The sequence below is a fragment of the Balaenoptera musculus genome, chromosome 5, assembly GCF_009873245.2.
Source record: "Balaenoptera musculus isolate JJ_BM4_2016_0621 chromosome 5, mBalMus1.pri.v3, whole genome shotgun sequence".
Classification (NCBI taxonomy): Eukaryota; Metazoa; Chordata; class Mammalia; order Artiodactyla; family Balaenopteridae; genus Balaenoptera; species Balaenoptera musculus.
The window spans coordinates 75,184,622-75,202,065 of record NC_045789.1 but is presented as its reverse complement, the minus strand read 5'-3'; the positions used below and the strand labels follow the sequence as shown (position 1 = coordinate 75,202,065).

The following is a 17,444-nucleotide window of genomic DNA, read 5'->3' as shown; positions in this document are numbered from 1 at the left end:
TGAAAGTAATAGGCATGTCCTTCCTTTCCTCTTTATTCCTCTAACCACTGGCTGGAAATGGACATCGTGGTAAGCCATCTTGGGCTAAGCTGACAAGGGCAAACCCTTCAGATGCATTCTAAAATAGGAGTCTGGGCCCTGACAACTTTGTGGAGGAGAGCCACTATGCCAACAAGACTTTATGTGAGAAATAAACTTCTGTTTTACTGAAACCAGTGGTTATTTTGAGTCTCTGTTGCAAAGGCTAAATTTACATCCTAATACAAGTGTCAGGAAGGCTTTTACAAAAGGTGATGCTTGCACTGAATTTCAAAGATTGAATAGGAGTTCACCAGGTGGACAAAAAGGAAAGAGCATTCAAGACTGAGGGAACAGCATGTGTAAAGATACGGAAGTTTAAGGAGTGACTTTAGGATGCCAAGCAATGATGCTTTAAAGGCAGATTGGGACTTCCCTGGTGATCCAGTGGTTAAGACTCTGCACTCCCAATGCAGGGGGCCCAGGTTCAATGCCTGGTCAGGAAACTAGATCCCACGAAGTTAGGATCTGCTGCAACGAAGATCCTGCACACGGCAACAAAGATCCCACGTGCCACAACTAAGACCCAGCACAGCCAAATAAATAAATACATAAATAATTAAAAAAAAAAAAAAAAGGCAAACAAAGGACAGATAACAGAAGACCCTGTCTGCCTTGCTGAAAAGCTGGGTTTTGTCCTGGTAGACAAGAAGATACTGTATGGGAGGTGTGCTGGAGAGTGAAAAGATTAAAGTCTCACAACTCACATGCAAAATAAGGTGGGATAATTAATCTGTTTTGTAGGAGAGGGAACAAAATCTAAAGGATTTTTCCAAGTCAGGGACAGAGGTGGAATTAGAACCAGTAGTCTTTTAATTATACCAGAGTTTTTCCAACTGTGTGGTCTTTGGGCTGACTACATCAAAATCACTTGGGTTACCTGCTAAAATTGCTAACTCCTGGGTTCCACTCTAGAGCTACTCAGAATCTCTGGGGATAATTCCAGGAATTTGCACTTTTAACAAGGGTTTTAGGTGCATGAAAGTTGAAAACTAATGACTATACCAGTTTACCTCAAACATATCTCTATTTTACTATTCCAGTAAAAGTCTTTCAGATGCTAGTTCAGCAGACTAGCTTTCTCTGTAATCTCATACCTCCTAGGATCTAAAGATTAAAAAAGCTGCTTCATAAATAAAACTTATAGAGGGGGAAAGGAGGGACTAACTATTGAGCTACTATTGATATTTTCCAGACAGCCTTCTCGACACACATCATTCCACTAAATCCTCACAAACATCCTCGAAGGTAGGCATTACTAACTCCACTTTACAGATGCAGAAACTGAGGCCAAGGGATGTTAAGGACTCGCCTAAGGTTACACAGATATCAGTTCATCAAATGCCAAAGTCTACCCCTTCCTGTTTAACCCACAGAGGAAGGACTAGTGAACACAATTTAGAATTCCTGAGTGACCATAACTGATCTTAGTTATGTAAATTATGTTTCTTTTCCAGATTGGACCACTTTTACAAGGTAGATGAACAAAATCTGAGATTCCTAACCAGTAGCCAATAGAGTTATTTAACTCAAGTATATTTAGCATGCTTTTTGCTGAGTTTGGGGCTTGGACTTGCAAGATTTTCATGTGACTTTGTTTGATCTCAGTCCAAAATGAAGAACTTCACTCAACTTGCAGGCTTTGGTTTTTGCCTTATGGAGACCAAGTATCTAGCAGGTAGGTTTCTTTTTTTCTTCTAAGTAGATATTAGCATCTCTTTTATTGATTTTTAAAATGATTTCGACTTTTTTCACTTAAAACTTGAAACATAATTTGTGAAGTTCCACAATCCAATGCCCATTTCTATTTTACTGAAGACTTCCCTAAACCAAGCAAGAAATGTGAAGTACATATATGTTACATTTCATTGCATGACCTTTATATATTCACATTTGCATTAGTTCATTGAATTTTACCGTAAGAAAAATTCGAGTGCATACAAAAAAGCTCTAGATATTCTGACTGGCAGTAAAATCAGTAGACTACCAGACCTATTGAAATCTGCTGGAGAAGTTTCAAAGTAGCAATACAAATGGTGTACATTAGAGGAAAAAAAGCGATCTTTTCCTTTCCAGTTTTAGAACATGCACTTTGGAGATAACAGGCTAAAAGACTATCAATGAAGTGTTTAAAATGCACATAAACTCAATATAAGATTTAAATCTCATTTTGTTTTCATTCTAGAAATTAAAAGAGTATTTTTCCATTACCTTTAAAAATGAGCACAGTTCACTTTCTTTGATGCATTAGGATGCAGACTTCGCTCCAGGGCTCTCAAAAATTAAAGTAGCCATATTAAAACCCTTTGGGGTGGTTTATATATAATCCCAGTTCCATTCTATAATTTGAAGGGTGGGGTGAATTTGATTTTTTGTAGGCCCATTTCAGCAGCATCTTTCTTTGCAGGCAACTCCTGGAAAGGAGAGATGCGGTCTTAAATTGGCAAAGGTCTCTACACAACTTGCTCTGGAAGGGTCCGTCTAATGTGATATTTATTGTTCTAAAAAGCGTGGAAATAAAGTCGACTAGTCCCTTTTCTTCCGTAGTTCTACACTCATCTGTTTTAACATTTCCTGCGCCCCCGCTAAATCCGCTAAACTGGGTGTTGTCAGCGATACAAAATTCTTGCTTTCAAGGAGACCGCAGGGGACGTGTTGGGGAAAATGGGCCACCTGTGAATCTGGGGAAGTTGAGGACGCTCAGGATGGCGCGGTCCAACTGTGCAGGGGCCTTCAACCCCACGAAGGGCTGACACAAGCGTCCCGGAACGAGGGAGGAAGAGCAACTCGCTGAGAAAAAGTAGGCTCTGGCCAAATCCCGCGGGAACTGCCCTGCCCTCCGGCGGCGTTCCCTCCCCCACCTTGGTTGCCAAGGAGACCCGAGTCCTGGGCCGGCGGACTGCTACAGGCGGGGGAGGCCTACCTTTCCGCGGCCTGAGTCGACTGGTTCACCAGCCTCGCGCTCCACCGAGCTCCGCCGCCGCGTCCGTCAAGAGCGACAGCGCACGGGCGGGCGAAGCCCTGAGGCGAGTCCTCCCTCCGGGAACCGGAGCGAAGCGAGAGCCGGGGTCGCGACCCCCCTGCCCCGACCCTGGCGGGTGGGAGAGGCTCATTTGAACCAAACTGCCGGCGCGGGTCGCCGCTGCAGCCCCGCAGTCCCGGGGCTCCCGAGGGCGCTGTTTCAGGCCCCAGCCACAGGTGCCCGAAGTGCTGCGGCTGCAGCGTCTCTGTCCCCAAAGCCCCGGGGAACCTCCGCCCTCTGGGGTGAGGGAGGACTCGCGGGAGCCAGTGAAAGGAGCGCCCGAGGGGCCGCAGACGCTCCCAAACGGGCCTCGGTAAAAGTCTCGTCGCTTCGGAGGCGATTCGGAGCCGTCTCCACCCCTCTCCCTTTGTGAGTGTGTGGAGGTTTCGTTGGGACTTGCCCGGCTCGAAGTATGGGATGCTCGGGTCGGCCAGTAAATGCCACCTCTTGGTCTTTAGGGCCACACGAGGTGGACCACCAAGTGTGGTCCTGCAGAAATAGTGATTTACCGAGATAATCTTTTCTTTTCAGAGACGATGCTTAAGGTACAAGGAAAACCATTTCCTGGGACATCTGAATTGTAATTCAAGCTTGAGTTACTGACGACAGTGAAGGGGCAAACATGCTTAACTCCGCCAGTGAAGTGGAGTTTTCAGAAGAAAAAACTACCGAGGAGATCTCCCAACTCTCTTCTCTGGCACTGTCAGGGGACACAGCGTACAGCGAAAAAACCTCAACTGGTTTGCCCGAAAAAACTGGCTATCCGGACTCCGTTTACATTATGGCAGCGAACATTTTTCAGGGCATTCGATTCGAAAAGTCACCAGAGAAAGTCTTAATAAAATATGGGAATGAGCCCCTGCCGTCCTCCACCGAGTCTGAGGATGAATCCTTTCAGCGTTTGTCCTATGAGCTGGCTTTCAGTGCCCTGAAGTGTGAGTAGCACCAGTTTTGACAGTCAGCACTAACGGAAAATAATGAGAGAATTTGTGGAGTGCAGTCCCCCTTCCTGCCCCCTCATGCACACACCAGGTTTTGTTTTTAGGCTTATGAATATCTTTGGTCAGTTGCAAATATCCAAGCATTAGGAGAGTTTTCCTGTACAACAAGCTCTTTCAGGCCAGAAACGTTTTTTTCTCTGCAGATTTCCCTGTGCCTAGAACCGTGCCTTGTCCTTAGATGGGTCAAAATTGAATCAAGTTAAGATGATCCGATTCACTGCCATTCGCTTTAATTTTGGAAGCTTGTAAATTTATTTTTTCAAATTTATGTAAAAGTCTACTTTCTAACTTGCCGCCAGGATTTGAGGTGTAATGTTGCAGATTCCCTCAATGGTGGGTAATGATCAACTTCTGAGTATGGAGTTGACTCCAGTACAGAATCAAATATTTTTACTGTGAGAGCAGTCAAAGGGCCTGGAGACATGTTTCTGTACTAGCTATAAACTATAATACAATAGAAACTATAAAGTTTATATTGGTTTGTGTACTGAGTATTCCAAAAGAAGTTCCAGAAATGTTTGGAGTATTAGCAGCCTGGCTGAAATGATGACCTTCCTAAAGAGACACCCAGAAAGGGCATCACTCATTTGCATGTAGTTCCGTAGTGTTAGTACTTACTGGGCCTTGTACATCCTTGCACAGAGGCAGTTAACAATTGTTCAGTGAATTAAAATGTCCCATTAATTACTCAGATACGAATGTATATTTTTGGTTGTCTGCAGACATGAGGTAGCTCAACTCTGAAGCCAGGAATTTGCCATCACAGAGAAAAATTTATATGATGTTAAGAGGCAACTACTCTTTGGCTTTCGTTTCTTTATTTTCTTCTTGTGATCGTTTTTTTTTTCTTTTAAAATCTTTCTTAGCCATTTTTCCCTCCTCCAGTTTAATCTTTCAGATTCTATTTCATCCCTTCCCTCCTCTTCCTTTTTAAAATGCAGATTTAAAGACCAACCAGAGTGTTGTACTTTAAATCATGAGTCAGGTGAACATCTGAACATTTTCTCCTTGCAACAGTGAAATGCAGACTAGGCACTTATGTTGATTAGTTGATATTTAATGGTAATGCCAAAATTCTATTATAGACATTTTTTTTCCCCGATAGAATATTGAATCTTACCTTTAGAAATCAATTATAAAAGCCTGAAATTATTCTTTGTAAAATTAATGCATTGACTAGATGGTCATGCTATAGCGATGTGTATGGTAGATTATCTTTTTCTTTCTCTCGATCTATATTTCTGTTTTATGAAAGGGTATTGTGACTGACATTTTTTAATAACCCAGAAATTCCCATTTAGATAAATTACTGTCATAGGCCTTTATAAACCTACTTTTCCTTGAAATGTTCATTTTTATAAGTTCAAATTCTAAGATGAGATGGCTTTGGTTGTTTACTTGGTACAACTATTTTCTTCTTAATGATAATAATATCTTGCTTTAAATTATCATCTGAATAATTTCTCAATGTTCAAATGGAATAAAACTAGAATTCCTAAGTTCAGTGGGTTTCCAAGATAATTAAGAACCTGATATTTTGCTTTAAAATATTGGAGACTCTTATGCATTTCACTTTTGTCTTTTGTATTATCAGTGTTCTATCAATACTTTCACATGTAATATTTTGTAAACTCACATCTGGCTTATACAGTATAGGTTCAGGGAATCATGGTTCAGGAAAGAAAACTGAGGATTTCTTCTCTAAGGTTTTATAGGAGCAGTAAAGCTGAAAAGGTTAATGTACAGACTAAAGAGAGCTTGGGTAATGGTCTCTTTTGTTTGTGAATTTGTGAACAGATAATTGGATCATATTACCATATATTTTTAAGGAAGTATAAAGAAAAAAATCTAATTATACAAATGTTAAGTGTATTTTTTTGGTTGTGTTTTATGTTTTCCAGTTTTATTATTTGCCCTTTTGTTGATGTCCTTTGTGTATAAGGTCTTTCAAAGCAGAGAGTGTATTTTTCTGATTAATCTTTTAAAGGTTTAAAGGGCTCAGAATCATGTTTGTTGAAACGACCACCACTAGTCTCACTCTGCTAAATAACTGCAAGGTCAATTTTCTGCTAAAGAAGGTAATGAAGAGTAACCTATTCCTATTAAGTTTGACTTATGTCAAAGAAGTAGAGTACTAGCAGCTAATTTATTTTTTAAAAGTATCTCTGGGTGTTTCAAGGACTATTAAATATTAAAACAGAAGAAAAACTGGCAAAATGATTTCTTAAAAAGTAAATTAATGAACAACCCATTAAGAAAAAAAATTGAGGAAAGAGATGTTCCTGAAATTGTTGATCTTATTCCTGGCTTAATTCTTTCTCCAGCCTCTCTAGTTGTAAATAGTATTTGATGACCTCTCAGTCCGAGGAACTGGCTGTGGCATTAACTCGGTCATTTCAAAATCATGTAACCTGTCAGTGAAAAACCTAGCAAATACTTCATATATGGTCTGGTTATGGCTTTGGGAATAAGTATGTGTAGTCAGGGATCCCCAAGACCACCCTCAGGTTCCATGATTCACTAGAAAGACTTACAGAACTCAGTAAAGCTGTTATACTCATGGTTACAGTTTATTACAATGAAAGGATAAAGATTAAGATCAGCACTGGAAAAATATACACAGGACAAAGTCCAGAAGAGACCAGGTACAGCTTTCTATTGTCCTTTCTCAAAGGAGTCTTACAGACGGTGCTTAATTCTCCCAACAACAATGTATGACAACATCTATGAAGGTTGTCAAGTTTCCCTCCTTCCACAGATACAAAAACCCCATGTACCTATATTTATAATTATAAGAGGGCCTTGGCATTCTTTTTTTTTTAACTGAAGTATAGTTGATTTACAATATTCTGTTAGCTTCAGGTTACAGCTAAGTGATTCAGTTATTTTTTTTTCAGATTATATACCATTACAGGTTATTACAAGATATTGAATATAGCTTCCTGTGCTATACAGTAAATCTTTGTTGCTTATCTATTTTATGCATAGTAGTTTGTACCTGTTAATCCCATACTCCTAATTTGTCCCTCCTTTTCCCCGTTTTCCCTTTAGTAATCATAAGTTTGTTTTCTATGTCTGTGAGTCTGTTTCTGTCTTATATATAGATTCATTTGTATTGTTTTTAGATTCCATGTGTAAGTGATATCAGATAGTATTTGTCTTTTTCTGTCTGACTTAACTTCACTAAGTACAGTGTTCTATAGGTCCATCCATGTTGCTGCAAATGGCAATATTTCATTCTTTTTTTAATGGCTGAGTAACATCCCATTGTATATATATACCACATCTTAAGCCAATCATCTGTTGATGGGCACTTGGGTTGTTTCCATGTCTTGGCTATTATAAATAGTGCTGCTATGAACATTGGAGTGCGTGTATCTTTTTGAATTAGAGTTTTCATCTTTTCTGGATATATACCCAGGAGTGGGATTGCTGGATGATATGGATCTATTTTTTGTTTTATTAAGGAACCTGCATATTGTTTTCCATAGTGGCTACAACAATATACATTCCCACCAATAGTGTACAAGGGTTCCCTTTTCTCCACACCCTCTCCAGCATTTATTATGTGTAGACTTTTTGATGATAGTCATTCTGACTGGTGTGAGGTGATACCTCGTTGTGGTTTTGATTTGCATTTCTGTAATAATCAGTGATGTTGAGCGTCTTTTCAAGTGCCTGTTGGCTATCTGTATGTCTTTTTTGGAGAAATGTCTGTTTAGGTCTTCTGCCCACTTTTTGATTGGATTGTTTGTTGTTTTGGTACTGAGTTATATGAGCTGTTTGTATATTTTGAATATGAAGCCCTTGTTGGTAGCATTGTTTACAAATATTTTCTCCCATTCCATAGGTTGTCTTTTTGTTTTGCGGATGGTTTCCTTTGCTGTTTCAAAGCTTTTAAGTTTGATTAGGTCCCATTTATTTATTTTTGCTTTTTTTTCGATTGCCTTGGGAGACTGACCTAAGAAAATATTGCTACGATTTATGTCCAAGAATGTTTTGCCTATGTTCTCTTCTAGGAGTTTTATGGTGTCATGTCTTAGTAATATAAGCCATTTCAAACTTATTTTTATGGATGGTGTGAGGGAGTGTTGTAATTTCATTGATACAGGTAGCTGTCCAGTTTTCCCAACACCACTTGCTGAAGAGGCTGTCTTTTCTCCATTGTATATTCTTGCCTCCTTTGTCATAGATTAGTTGACCATAGGTATGTGGATTTATTTCTGGGTTCTCTATACTGTTCCATTGATCTATATGTCTCTTTTTGTGCCAGTACCACACTGTTTTGATTACTGTAGCTTTGTAGTATAGTCTAAAGTCTGGAAGGGTTATACCTCCAGCTTTGTTCTTTTGCCTTAGGATTGCCTTGGCAGTTCTGGGCCTTTTGTGGTTCCATATCCATTTTAGGATTATTTGTTCTAGTTCTTGAAAAATGTCATGGGTATTTTGATAGTGATTGCATTAAATCTGTAGAGTGCTTCACTTTAGCAATATTAATTCTTCCAGTCAAAGAGCATGGACTACCTTTCCATTTTTTTGAATCATCTTCAATTTCCTTTATCAGTGTTTTATAATTTTCAGTGTATAGGTCTTTCACCTCCTTGGTTAAGTTTATTCCTAGGGTTTTTTTTTTTTTTGATGCAATAAACGATATAACTTTTAAAATTTTCTCTTTCATTGTTAGTGTAAAGAAATGCAACAGATTTCTTTTTTTTTTTTTTTTTTAATTATTTATTTATTTATTTATTTATTTTTGGCTGTGCTGGGTCTTCGGTTCGTGCGAGGGCTTTCTCTAGTTGCGGCAAGTGGGGGCCACTCTTCGTCGCGGTGCGGGGACCGCTCTTCATCGCGGTGCGCGGGCCTTTCACTATCGCGGCCCCTCCCGTTGCGGGGCACAGGCTCCAGACGCGCAGGCTCAGTAGTTGTGGCTCACGGGCCCAGCCGCTCCGTGGCATGTGGGATCTTCCCAGACCAGGGCTCGAACCCGCGTCCCCTGCATTAGCAGGCAGATTCTCAACCACTGCGCCACCAGGGAAGCCCCAGATTTCTGTATATTAATCTTGTATCCTGCTACCTTGCTGAATTCATTTATTAGTTCTAATAGTTCTTGTGTGAAGACTTTAGGATTCTCTATATAGAGTATCATGTCATCTCCAAATAGTGTAAGTTTTACCTCTTCCCTTCCAATTTGGATACCTTTTATTTCTTTTTCTTATCTGATTGTTGGGGCTAGGACTTCCAGTACTATGTTGAGTAGAAGTGGTGAGGGTGGGCATCCTTGTCTTGTTCCAGAATTTAGTGGGAAGGCATTCAGCTTTTCACTCTTGAGTATTATGTGGGCTGTGGGTTTGTCATAAATGGCTTTTATTATGTTGAGATATGTTCCCTCTATACCTACTTTGGTGAGAGTTTTTATTAGGAATAATGCCAAATTTTATGAGATGCTTTCCTGCATCTTTTGAGATGATCTTGTAGTTTTGTCTTTCCTTTTGTTAATGTGGTGTATCACACTGATTGATTTGCATATGTTGAACCATCCTTACGACCCTGGAATGAATCCCACTTGGTCATGATGTATGATCCTTTTTATGTATTGTTGTATTCAGTTTGCTAATATTTTTTTGAAGATTTCTGCATCTATATTCATTAAAGATATTGGCCTATAATTTCCTTTTCTTTGTAGTGTTTTTGTCTGTTTTTTTTTTTTAATTAATTTATTAATTCATTTATCCACTTTTGGCTGTGCCGGGTCTTCGTCTCTGTGCGAGGGCCCTCTCCAGCTGTGGCGAGCGGGGGCCACCCTTCACCGCGGTGCACGGGCCTCTCACTATCGCGGCCTCTCCTGTTGCGGAGCACAGGCTCCAGACACGCAGGCCCAGCAGTTGTGGCTCACGGGCTCTGTTGCTCCGTGGCATGTGGGATCTTCCCAGACCGGGGCTCGAGCCCGTGTCCCCTGCATTGGCAGGCAGATTCTCAACCACTGCGCCACCAGGGAAGCCCCTGTCTGGTTTTGATATCAGAGTGATGGTGGCTTCATAGAATGAATTTCACAGTGTTCCCTTCTCTTCAATTTTTTGGAATATTTTGAGAAGGATCAGTATAATTTCTTCATTGTATGTTTGGTAGAATTCCCCAGTGAAGCCGTCTGATCCTGGACTTTTGTTTGCAGGGAGTTTTTTTTTAAATTACAGATTCTATTTCACGTCTGGTGATTGTTCTGTTCAAATTATCTGTTTCTGCTGGACTCAGTTCTCGCAAGTCTTATGTTTTTAGAAACTGTCCGTTTCTTCTAGGTTGTCCAGTTTGTTGGCATATAACTGTTCATAGTATTCTCTTATGATTTTTTTGTATTTCTGTATCAGCTGTTACTTCTCCTCTTTCATTTCTTATTTTGTTTATTTGGGTTTTCTCTCTTTTCTTCATGTTGAACCTGGCTAGAGGTTTGTTGAATTTGTTTATCTTTCTCCAAAAAACAGCTCTTGGTTTTATTGAACTTTTCTGTTGTTTTCTATTTTACTTTATTTTATTTTTTTATTTTATTATTTTTTAAAATTTATTTTTGGCTGTGTTGGGTCTTTGTTGTTGCGCATGGGCTTTCTCTAGTTGCAGCGAGCAGGGGCTACTCTTTGTTGTGGTGCACGGGCTTCTCATTGCGGTGGCATCTCTTGTTGCGGAGCAAGGGCTCTAGGAGCACGGGCTTCAGTAGTTGCATACGCGGGCTCAGTACTTGCGGCATGTGGGCCCTAGAGCACATGGGTTTCAGTAGTTGCAGCGTGTGGGCTCAGTAGTTGTGGCATGCAGGCTGTAGGTCATGCAGGCTTCAGTAGTTGTGGCACATGGGCTTAGTTGCTCTGCGGCATGTGGGATCTTCCCGGACCAGGGATCAAACCCATGCCCCTGCACTGGCAGGCAGATTCTTAACCACTGTGCCACCAGGGAAGTCCCTCTGTTGTTTTCTTGATCTCTATTTATTTCTTTTCTGATCTTTATTATTTCCTTCCTTCTGATGACTTTAGGTTTTGTTTGTTCTTCTTTTTCTAATTCTTTTATGTGGTTGGTTAGGTTGTTCATTTGAGATTTTTCTTGTATCTTGAGAAAGGCCTGGTTCACTGTGAATGTCCCTCTTAGATCTGCTTTGGCAGCATCCTGTAGATTTTGTAAGGTTGTGTTTTCATTTTCACTTGTCTTGAGGCATTTCCTGATTTCTTCTTTGATTTCATTGTTGACCCGTTCGTTTCGTAGTAGCATGTTGTTTAGTCTCCATGTGTTCATTCTTTTCCTGTTTTTCTTTCTGTGGTTGATTTCTGGTTTCATACTGTTGTGGTCAGATAAGATGCTGCAAATAATTTCTATCCTTTTAAATTTGTTGAGGCTTGTTTTATGACCTAGTATGTGGTCTGTCCTAGAGAACATTCCACGTGCCCTTGAAAAGAATCTATATTCTGGTTTTTTTGGATGTAGTGTTCTGTAGATATCAATTAAGTTCAACTGATTGTGTCATTTAGAACCTCTGTTGCCTTACTGATTTTTTGTCTGGATGATCTGTCCATGGATGTCAAAGGGGTGTTAAGGTTGGCTACTATTGTCAGTTTCTTCCTTTATGTCTGTTAGTGTTTCTTTTATATGTTTAGGTGCTGCTGTATTGGAGGATTATATGTTAATGAGCATATTATCTTCTTGTATTGATCTCCTTATCATTATATAATGCCCTTCTTTGTCTTTCTTTATGGACTTTGTTTTAAAGTCTATTTTGTCTGATGTGAATATTGCTACCCCCACTTTCTTTGTGTTTCCATTCGCATGAACTATCTATTTTCATCCCCTCACTTTCAGTCTGTGTGTCTTTCACCCTGAAGGAAGTCTCTTGTAGGCAGCACACTACAGGTTCTTGTTTTTGTTTTTGTTTCTTCATCCAATCTGCCATGCTGTGTCTTTTGATTGGAGCATTTAGTCCATTGACATTTAAGGTAATTATTGATAGGTATGTACTTATTGCCATTTAATCCTTGTTTTTCAGTTGTTTTTATAGTTCTTTATTTCTTCTTTTTGTTTTTCCTTTTGTGGTTTGATAATTTGCTTTTGTAGTATGCTTGAGTTACTTTCTTTTTGGTTCTTGTGAAACTACTGTATATTTTAAATTTGTGGTTACCATGGAGTTCAAGTATGTTAACTCACAGCTGTGTCTACTGGCTTTAAACTGATAGTCATTCAACTTCAAACACATTCTAAACGATCTATATTTTTATACTCCCCTCACCCACATTTTGTGATTTTGCTGTCCTATTTTACATCTTCATGCATATCTTTTTTCTGTTAGTTGTAGTTATAATTGCTTTTACAATTTTTTTATTGTTTTTTAATCTGTGTACTGACTTAAGTGATCTTCAATCCTTTTATATATTTGCCTTTCCTATTGTGATTTTCCCTTTCCTATAGTTTCTTGCTTCTTTTCTATTTAGAGAATATCCTTCAATATTTCTTTTAGGGTAGGTTTAATATTGCTGAGTTCTTTTAGTTTTTGCTTGTCTAAGAAATTTTTTCTCTTCTTCTGTTCTAAATGATAATCTTGCTGGGTAGAGTATCCTAGGTTGCAGGTTTTCCTTTTCAGGACTTTGACTATATAATGCCACTCCTTTCTGGACTGTGAAGTTTTCTGCAGAGAAATCTGCTGATAGCCATATGGGGGTTCCCTTGTAACTGACTCTGTTTTTCTCTTGCTGCCTTTAGAATCCTTTCTTTATTTTTAAATTTGTCATTTTAGGGAATTCCCTGGTGGTCCAGTGGTTAGGACTTGGCACTTTCACTGCTGTGGCCCGGGTTTGATCCCTGGTCGGGGAACTGAGATCCTGCAAGCTGTGTGGTGTGGCCAAATAAAATAAAATAAAATAAATTTGTCATTTTAATTATGATATGTCTTGGTGTGGGTCTCTTTGGGTTCATCTTGTTTGGAACCTTCTGTGCTTCCTGTACCTGATATCTGTTTCCTTGTTTAGGTTTGGGAAGTTTTCAGCCATAATTTCTTCAACTACACTTTCAATTCTCTTTCTCTTTCCCTTCTGGAACACCTATTATGCATCGGTTGGCACGTTTTGTATTATCTCATAAATCTCGTATGTTGCTATCATATTTTTTTCATTGTCTTTCTGTCTGCTCTTCTGATTTAGTGCTTTCCATTATGCTATCTTACAGGTCACTTATTCATTCTTCTGTGGCATTTAGTCTGCTCTTCATTGCTTCTAGATTGGTTTTTAATCTCAGCAATTGAATTGTCTATTTTTGATTGGTTCATCTTTATAGCTTCTAGTTCCTCATTACAGTGATGTGCATTTCTATCGATACTCTTTCTTAATTCAGTTAGAATTTTTATTATCTCCTTTTTGAACTCAGGGTCTAGTAGACTAATGAGCTCTGTTTTATTATTTGTTCTTTCAGGGGATTTCTCTTGTTCTTTTAATTGGGAGTAGTTCCTCTGCCTTTTTGTTTTACTTAACTTTCTCTGTCTCTGTGAATTTAGGAGGAACAGTTATCTATGGTGGTCTTGAAGGGTGTTTTTATGTGGGAGTGTCCCTGCGTAGACTGTGTGTGTCCAGTGTTTTTGGCGCAGTGGCTGGTTTTGGTATGGACTTCAGCCACGTCTTTCCTCAGGGTGTGCTGGCCATTATCCCCTTGATGGGAGTGTGGCTGGTATTCTGGTGTCCAGAGCCTGTACTGGATGTGAGGCAGGGCTTTCTCTCTGCTCCGTGGCTGTCACTGCCCTGTCAGGGGCAGGGTCTGCTCCCCAGTTGTTGGGGTAGAAGGCTTGAGGGTTGGGTTCAGTCGGACTCCATTGCCCTTGAGTACATGCTGTGCCCCAAAGGAGGTGATTTCTGAAGCAAGTGACGCCCACACAGTCACAGAGCACCTATGTGCTGCCTGTGTAGGCATCCATAGTTCCACTCAGAAGCAGCCCAGGGTTGTGTCCTTTTCTCTGCTGTGTTTGTCTCAGATCTAGGTAAAGGCTATGGTGTGGAGTAGGCTGGGGCTGAGGGTCGGGGTGTTGTGGCTGCAGGAATTGAGGTGGCTGTGCTGCTGCCTGAGGTCTGGGCTGCCTCTGTGGCAGACTCCCAGGACCTGTCTGCCCTATATCTAGCGCTGAGCTGCGGTGTGGTGTGGGCAGACTGGGGTATTCTTGCTAGGAGACTAACCACTGCTACTCCTGAGCTTGCTGACAGTGGTTGTCACCATTCCACCCAGACCACGCCCCGGGACCTCCCAGCTATCTCTGCGGTAGCTAGATTGAGTTCTCTCCTAGGGCCTATATGCCCAAGATTCAGCACTTGGCCACTGCAGGCTCCTGTGGTGCTGCCTCACATGCATGCTGACAGTGGCCTCTGCAGCTCCACCCGGATCACAACCCAGGTGTCCTGGTCTGTCTCTATGCAGCTACACTGAGTCTCTGCCCAGATTTCATGCCAGGCTGTGGTGTGGACTGAATGGGGCCAGGGTGTTCGCCCCTTTGGATTGGGAAGTGGGGCAAGGCGGCAGTTGCCAGTGCAAGGCTCTCTGTGCCCTGGTTGTCAGCAAGCCAGCATGTGGTCACTCCTCACGAGTAGAGCCTAGGCTTCTCCAGCCCTCTGTCTGTCCCAGTGGATTTCTCAGCAGACAAAGGGGGCTTGTCTCCTCTGCTCAGGACCCCAGGACTGGTATGCCCAGATTGTGGTTCGACCTGCTTACTCCCCAGGGCGAGAGTCCACCTGTGTGGACCTTCTCTTCCTTACAGAGGTCCCTCCCGGGGGCTCAGTTCCCAACCTGATGCTTTTTTTTTTTTTTTCTGTCCCTGCCTGGTTACGTGGAGCTGTTTCTTGCTGCCTTGGTTCTTCTGCCAGTTTCCAGTTAGTTTTCCCTGAAAATTGTTCCACATGTAGAAGTAATTTTGAACTGTTTATTGGGAGAGGTGAGCTCCACATCTTCCTACTCCACCTTCTTGATCCCCGTCAGCCTTGGCATCCTTGAAATGAAAGTTCTAGAAGTGAATTATATAAAGTGGATCATTTGAAGGAAACTCTATGAACACAATAAAAATAGAGAAGGAGAACCTAGGGGAGAGTCAAAAGAAGAAATATCTTCCATCTTTCTTCCAGAACAGGAGGGATGATCAGACAGACTGTGTGAGTTTTAGGGGTCCAATAAATAGCACTCCTCCTTTTACACTTGAGTTTGGAACCCATGGAGAGAAAAAAAAAAAAGATGTCCGGGGACATGGCTTTAGATCTTCAGTCAAGCAGGCTTGCAAATACTTTATTCCTGAATTAGAACTTCCCATCTAATCCAGACACAGCTGAAGAATTGCAGATCCCTCCACCCAACTCATGCAAGGCACATGGCAAAGAGCAGTCTGCAATGCATGCCCACCTCCTGCAGAAACACTGGCAGACAAAGACTGGAAAGGGGAGGGAGTGATATATGCCCCTGTTAATTCTTCCAAATTCACTAATTAAATAAGCTCAATTTTCTTTTCACATGGAGTGATGACTAAGGGGTAGGGAGAGAGTCCAAGGGTGCTTCTCTAGGGAAGGCCTTCTGCATTGGAAACATGAGGAATGAGGCTTAAGAGTTCCCTTCAACAGACTAAAGAGAAGAGGCTTTAATTAGTGGGGCACTAGGGATAATTGGAGCTATTGTGCTGAACTAGGATAGGTAAGGTTTGCCATCTTCAAATAAGTCCTGATAACCCACGTCAGTCATTAGCAGTGTGTTTTATTTAGCCAGTATGGTTTGTTGTAAGAGTGAGTAGATGATAGGCAGCATAATGTGGTGAGGAGCGTGCACTTGGGGGCCGGACTGCCCGGGTTTGAGTCCCTGATCTGACTCTTGCTGTGTGACTATGAAAATACTGCTTAACCAGTCAGTGCCTCATTTCCTACTCTATAAAATGGGATAATGATGGTACCTAATTCATAGGGTTGTTGTGAGGGTTAAATGAATTAATACATGGAAAGCGTTTAGAACAGTGTCTAGCACATAGAAAGCACTATTTAGAGTATACATAATTAATGTTGATATTGCTATGTGAGAATGTTCTGTAAACTATAGATATATAAAGGCAATGCATTCTGCACAATATTAGAGACAGCCCAGAGATTGTCAGTTTTGACAAGAACCCTAGGAAAAAAATGCAGTGTTAGCAAAATCATGTTCTGTCTTCTTTTCCTTCGTTCTACTGCTCCTATTTTTAGGAGTCCAGCAACTCCATTGCTCAAAGTTCTACAGCCTATGCAGGTGTGCTATCTTAGGAGTCCTTCATTCTTATGATGAGTATATTTTCTGTGACAAAAATTGGGACTCATGCTGAGAAACTGTGAAGTAGATAGGAATTGGTTTGCGAGTACTAAGGGTGTGAAACTGTAAACTTCATTTTCCTTGTAAGTGAAATGGGGATATTGCCTTGTACAATACAGCCACAATTGGTGGCTAAGATATGGGTAATGATACCTGAAAGATTTCCTATGAAAATTGGAGTCTGTGCTCCCAAGTTTGTCAATTCTTTTTAGTTTTCCCATCCCCCAGATAAAAACTGAAATTCAGTGTGTATTGTGTATATAGGAGGTGTTCCATAAATGTTGAATGAATTGATGCTGTCTTAGCTTCCTGTTAACTGATTAAAGCATTTGTTATATGATATATATAGTTAAGTAGTTATAACAAAAGAACATTCCTGTGCCCTGTGGAGGTTTTAAAATGTGTTCATGTGTTTTCATTTAGTACCTCTGCAATTACCCCTCTGCCTGGAATGCTCTCTTCTTCCGGATCTTTACATGGCTAACTCCTTGTCATTTGGGAGTTAGATTAAATGTCATCTTATCAATGTCATCACTAGTGAGTTCTACCAAATATTTAAGTAAGAAATAACACCAATTTAACACAAACTCTTCCAGAGTTTAAACCCTGATACCAACATTGACAAAGATATTATGAAAAGAAAATTATAGACCAATATCCTTCATGAACATAAACATAGAACAAAAATCTATGTTTATTAAAGCATTTGTTATGTGAGATATATATATATATAGTTAAGTAGTTATAACAAAAAGAGCACTCATGTGCCCTGTATAATAAAATATTAGCAAATTGAATCCAACAATATCCAACATAAAGAGGATAAGACATTATAAATTAGATCCTCTTTAATGTTTTTCAAGCGATATAAATTAAAGGTTGGAATTCCTCTATTACTACTTTAGCTATTCAGATAATGCTCCTTTGACTGTGATTCCATGTGGAGCCTGAGTCACAGGGGTCCAAGATTCATAAAGATTACAAATATTTCATCATGTCATTGTAATTTGAGTCTTTATCAAGAA

The 17,444-nt window shown here is 40.4% G+C and overlaps 2 protein-coding genes across 2 annotated transcripts in view; one reads left to right on the top strand and one right to left on the bottom strand.

Moving 5' to 3' along the window:
* The window catches only part of RBM47 (RNA binding motif protein 47), a 271,935-nt gene extending 268,856 nt beyond the window's left edge, over window positions 1-3,079 (bottom strand). The window contains exon 1 of the mRNA XM_036852163.1: window positions 3,002-3,079. The gene's annotated coding sequence lies outside the window, so the exon portion shown is untranslated. The remainder of the gene's footprint in view (window positions 1-3,001) is intronic.
* A 282-nt stretch (window positions 3,080-3,361) lies between these two features.
* The window catches only part of NSUN7 (NOP2/Sun RNA methyltransferase family member 7), a 60,234-nt gene continuing 46,151 nt past the window's right edge, over window positions 3,362-17,444 (top strand). Inside the window, 2 exon segments of the mRNA XM_036852165.1 lie at window positions 3,362-3,469; window positions 3,632-4,035. Of these exon segments, the coding sequence (XP_036708060.1) occupies window positions 3,723-4,035 (313 nt within the window). The 5' untranslated portion in view covers window positions 3,362-3,469; window positions 3,632-3,722.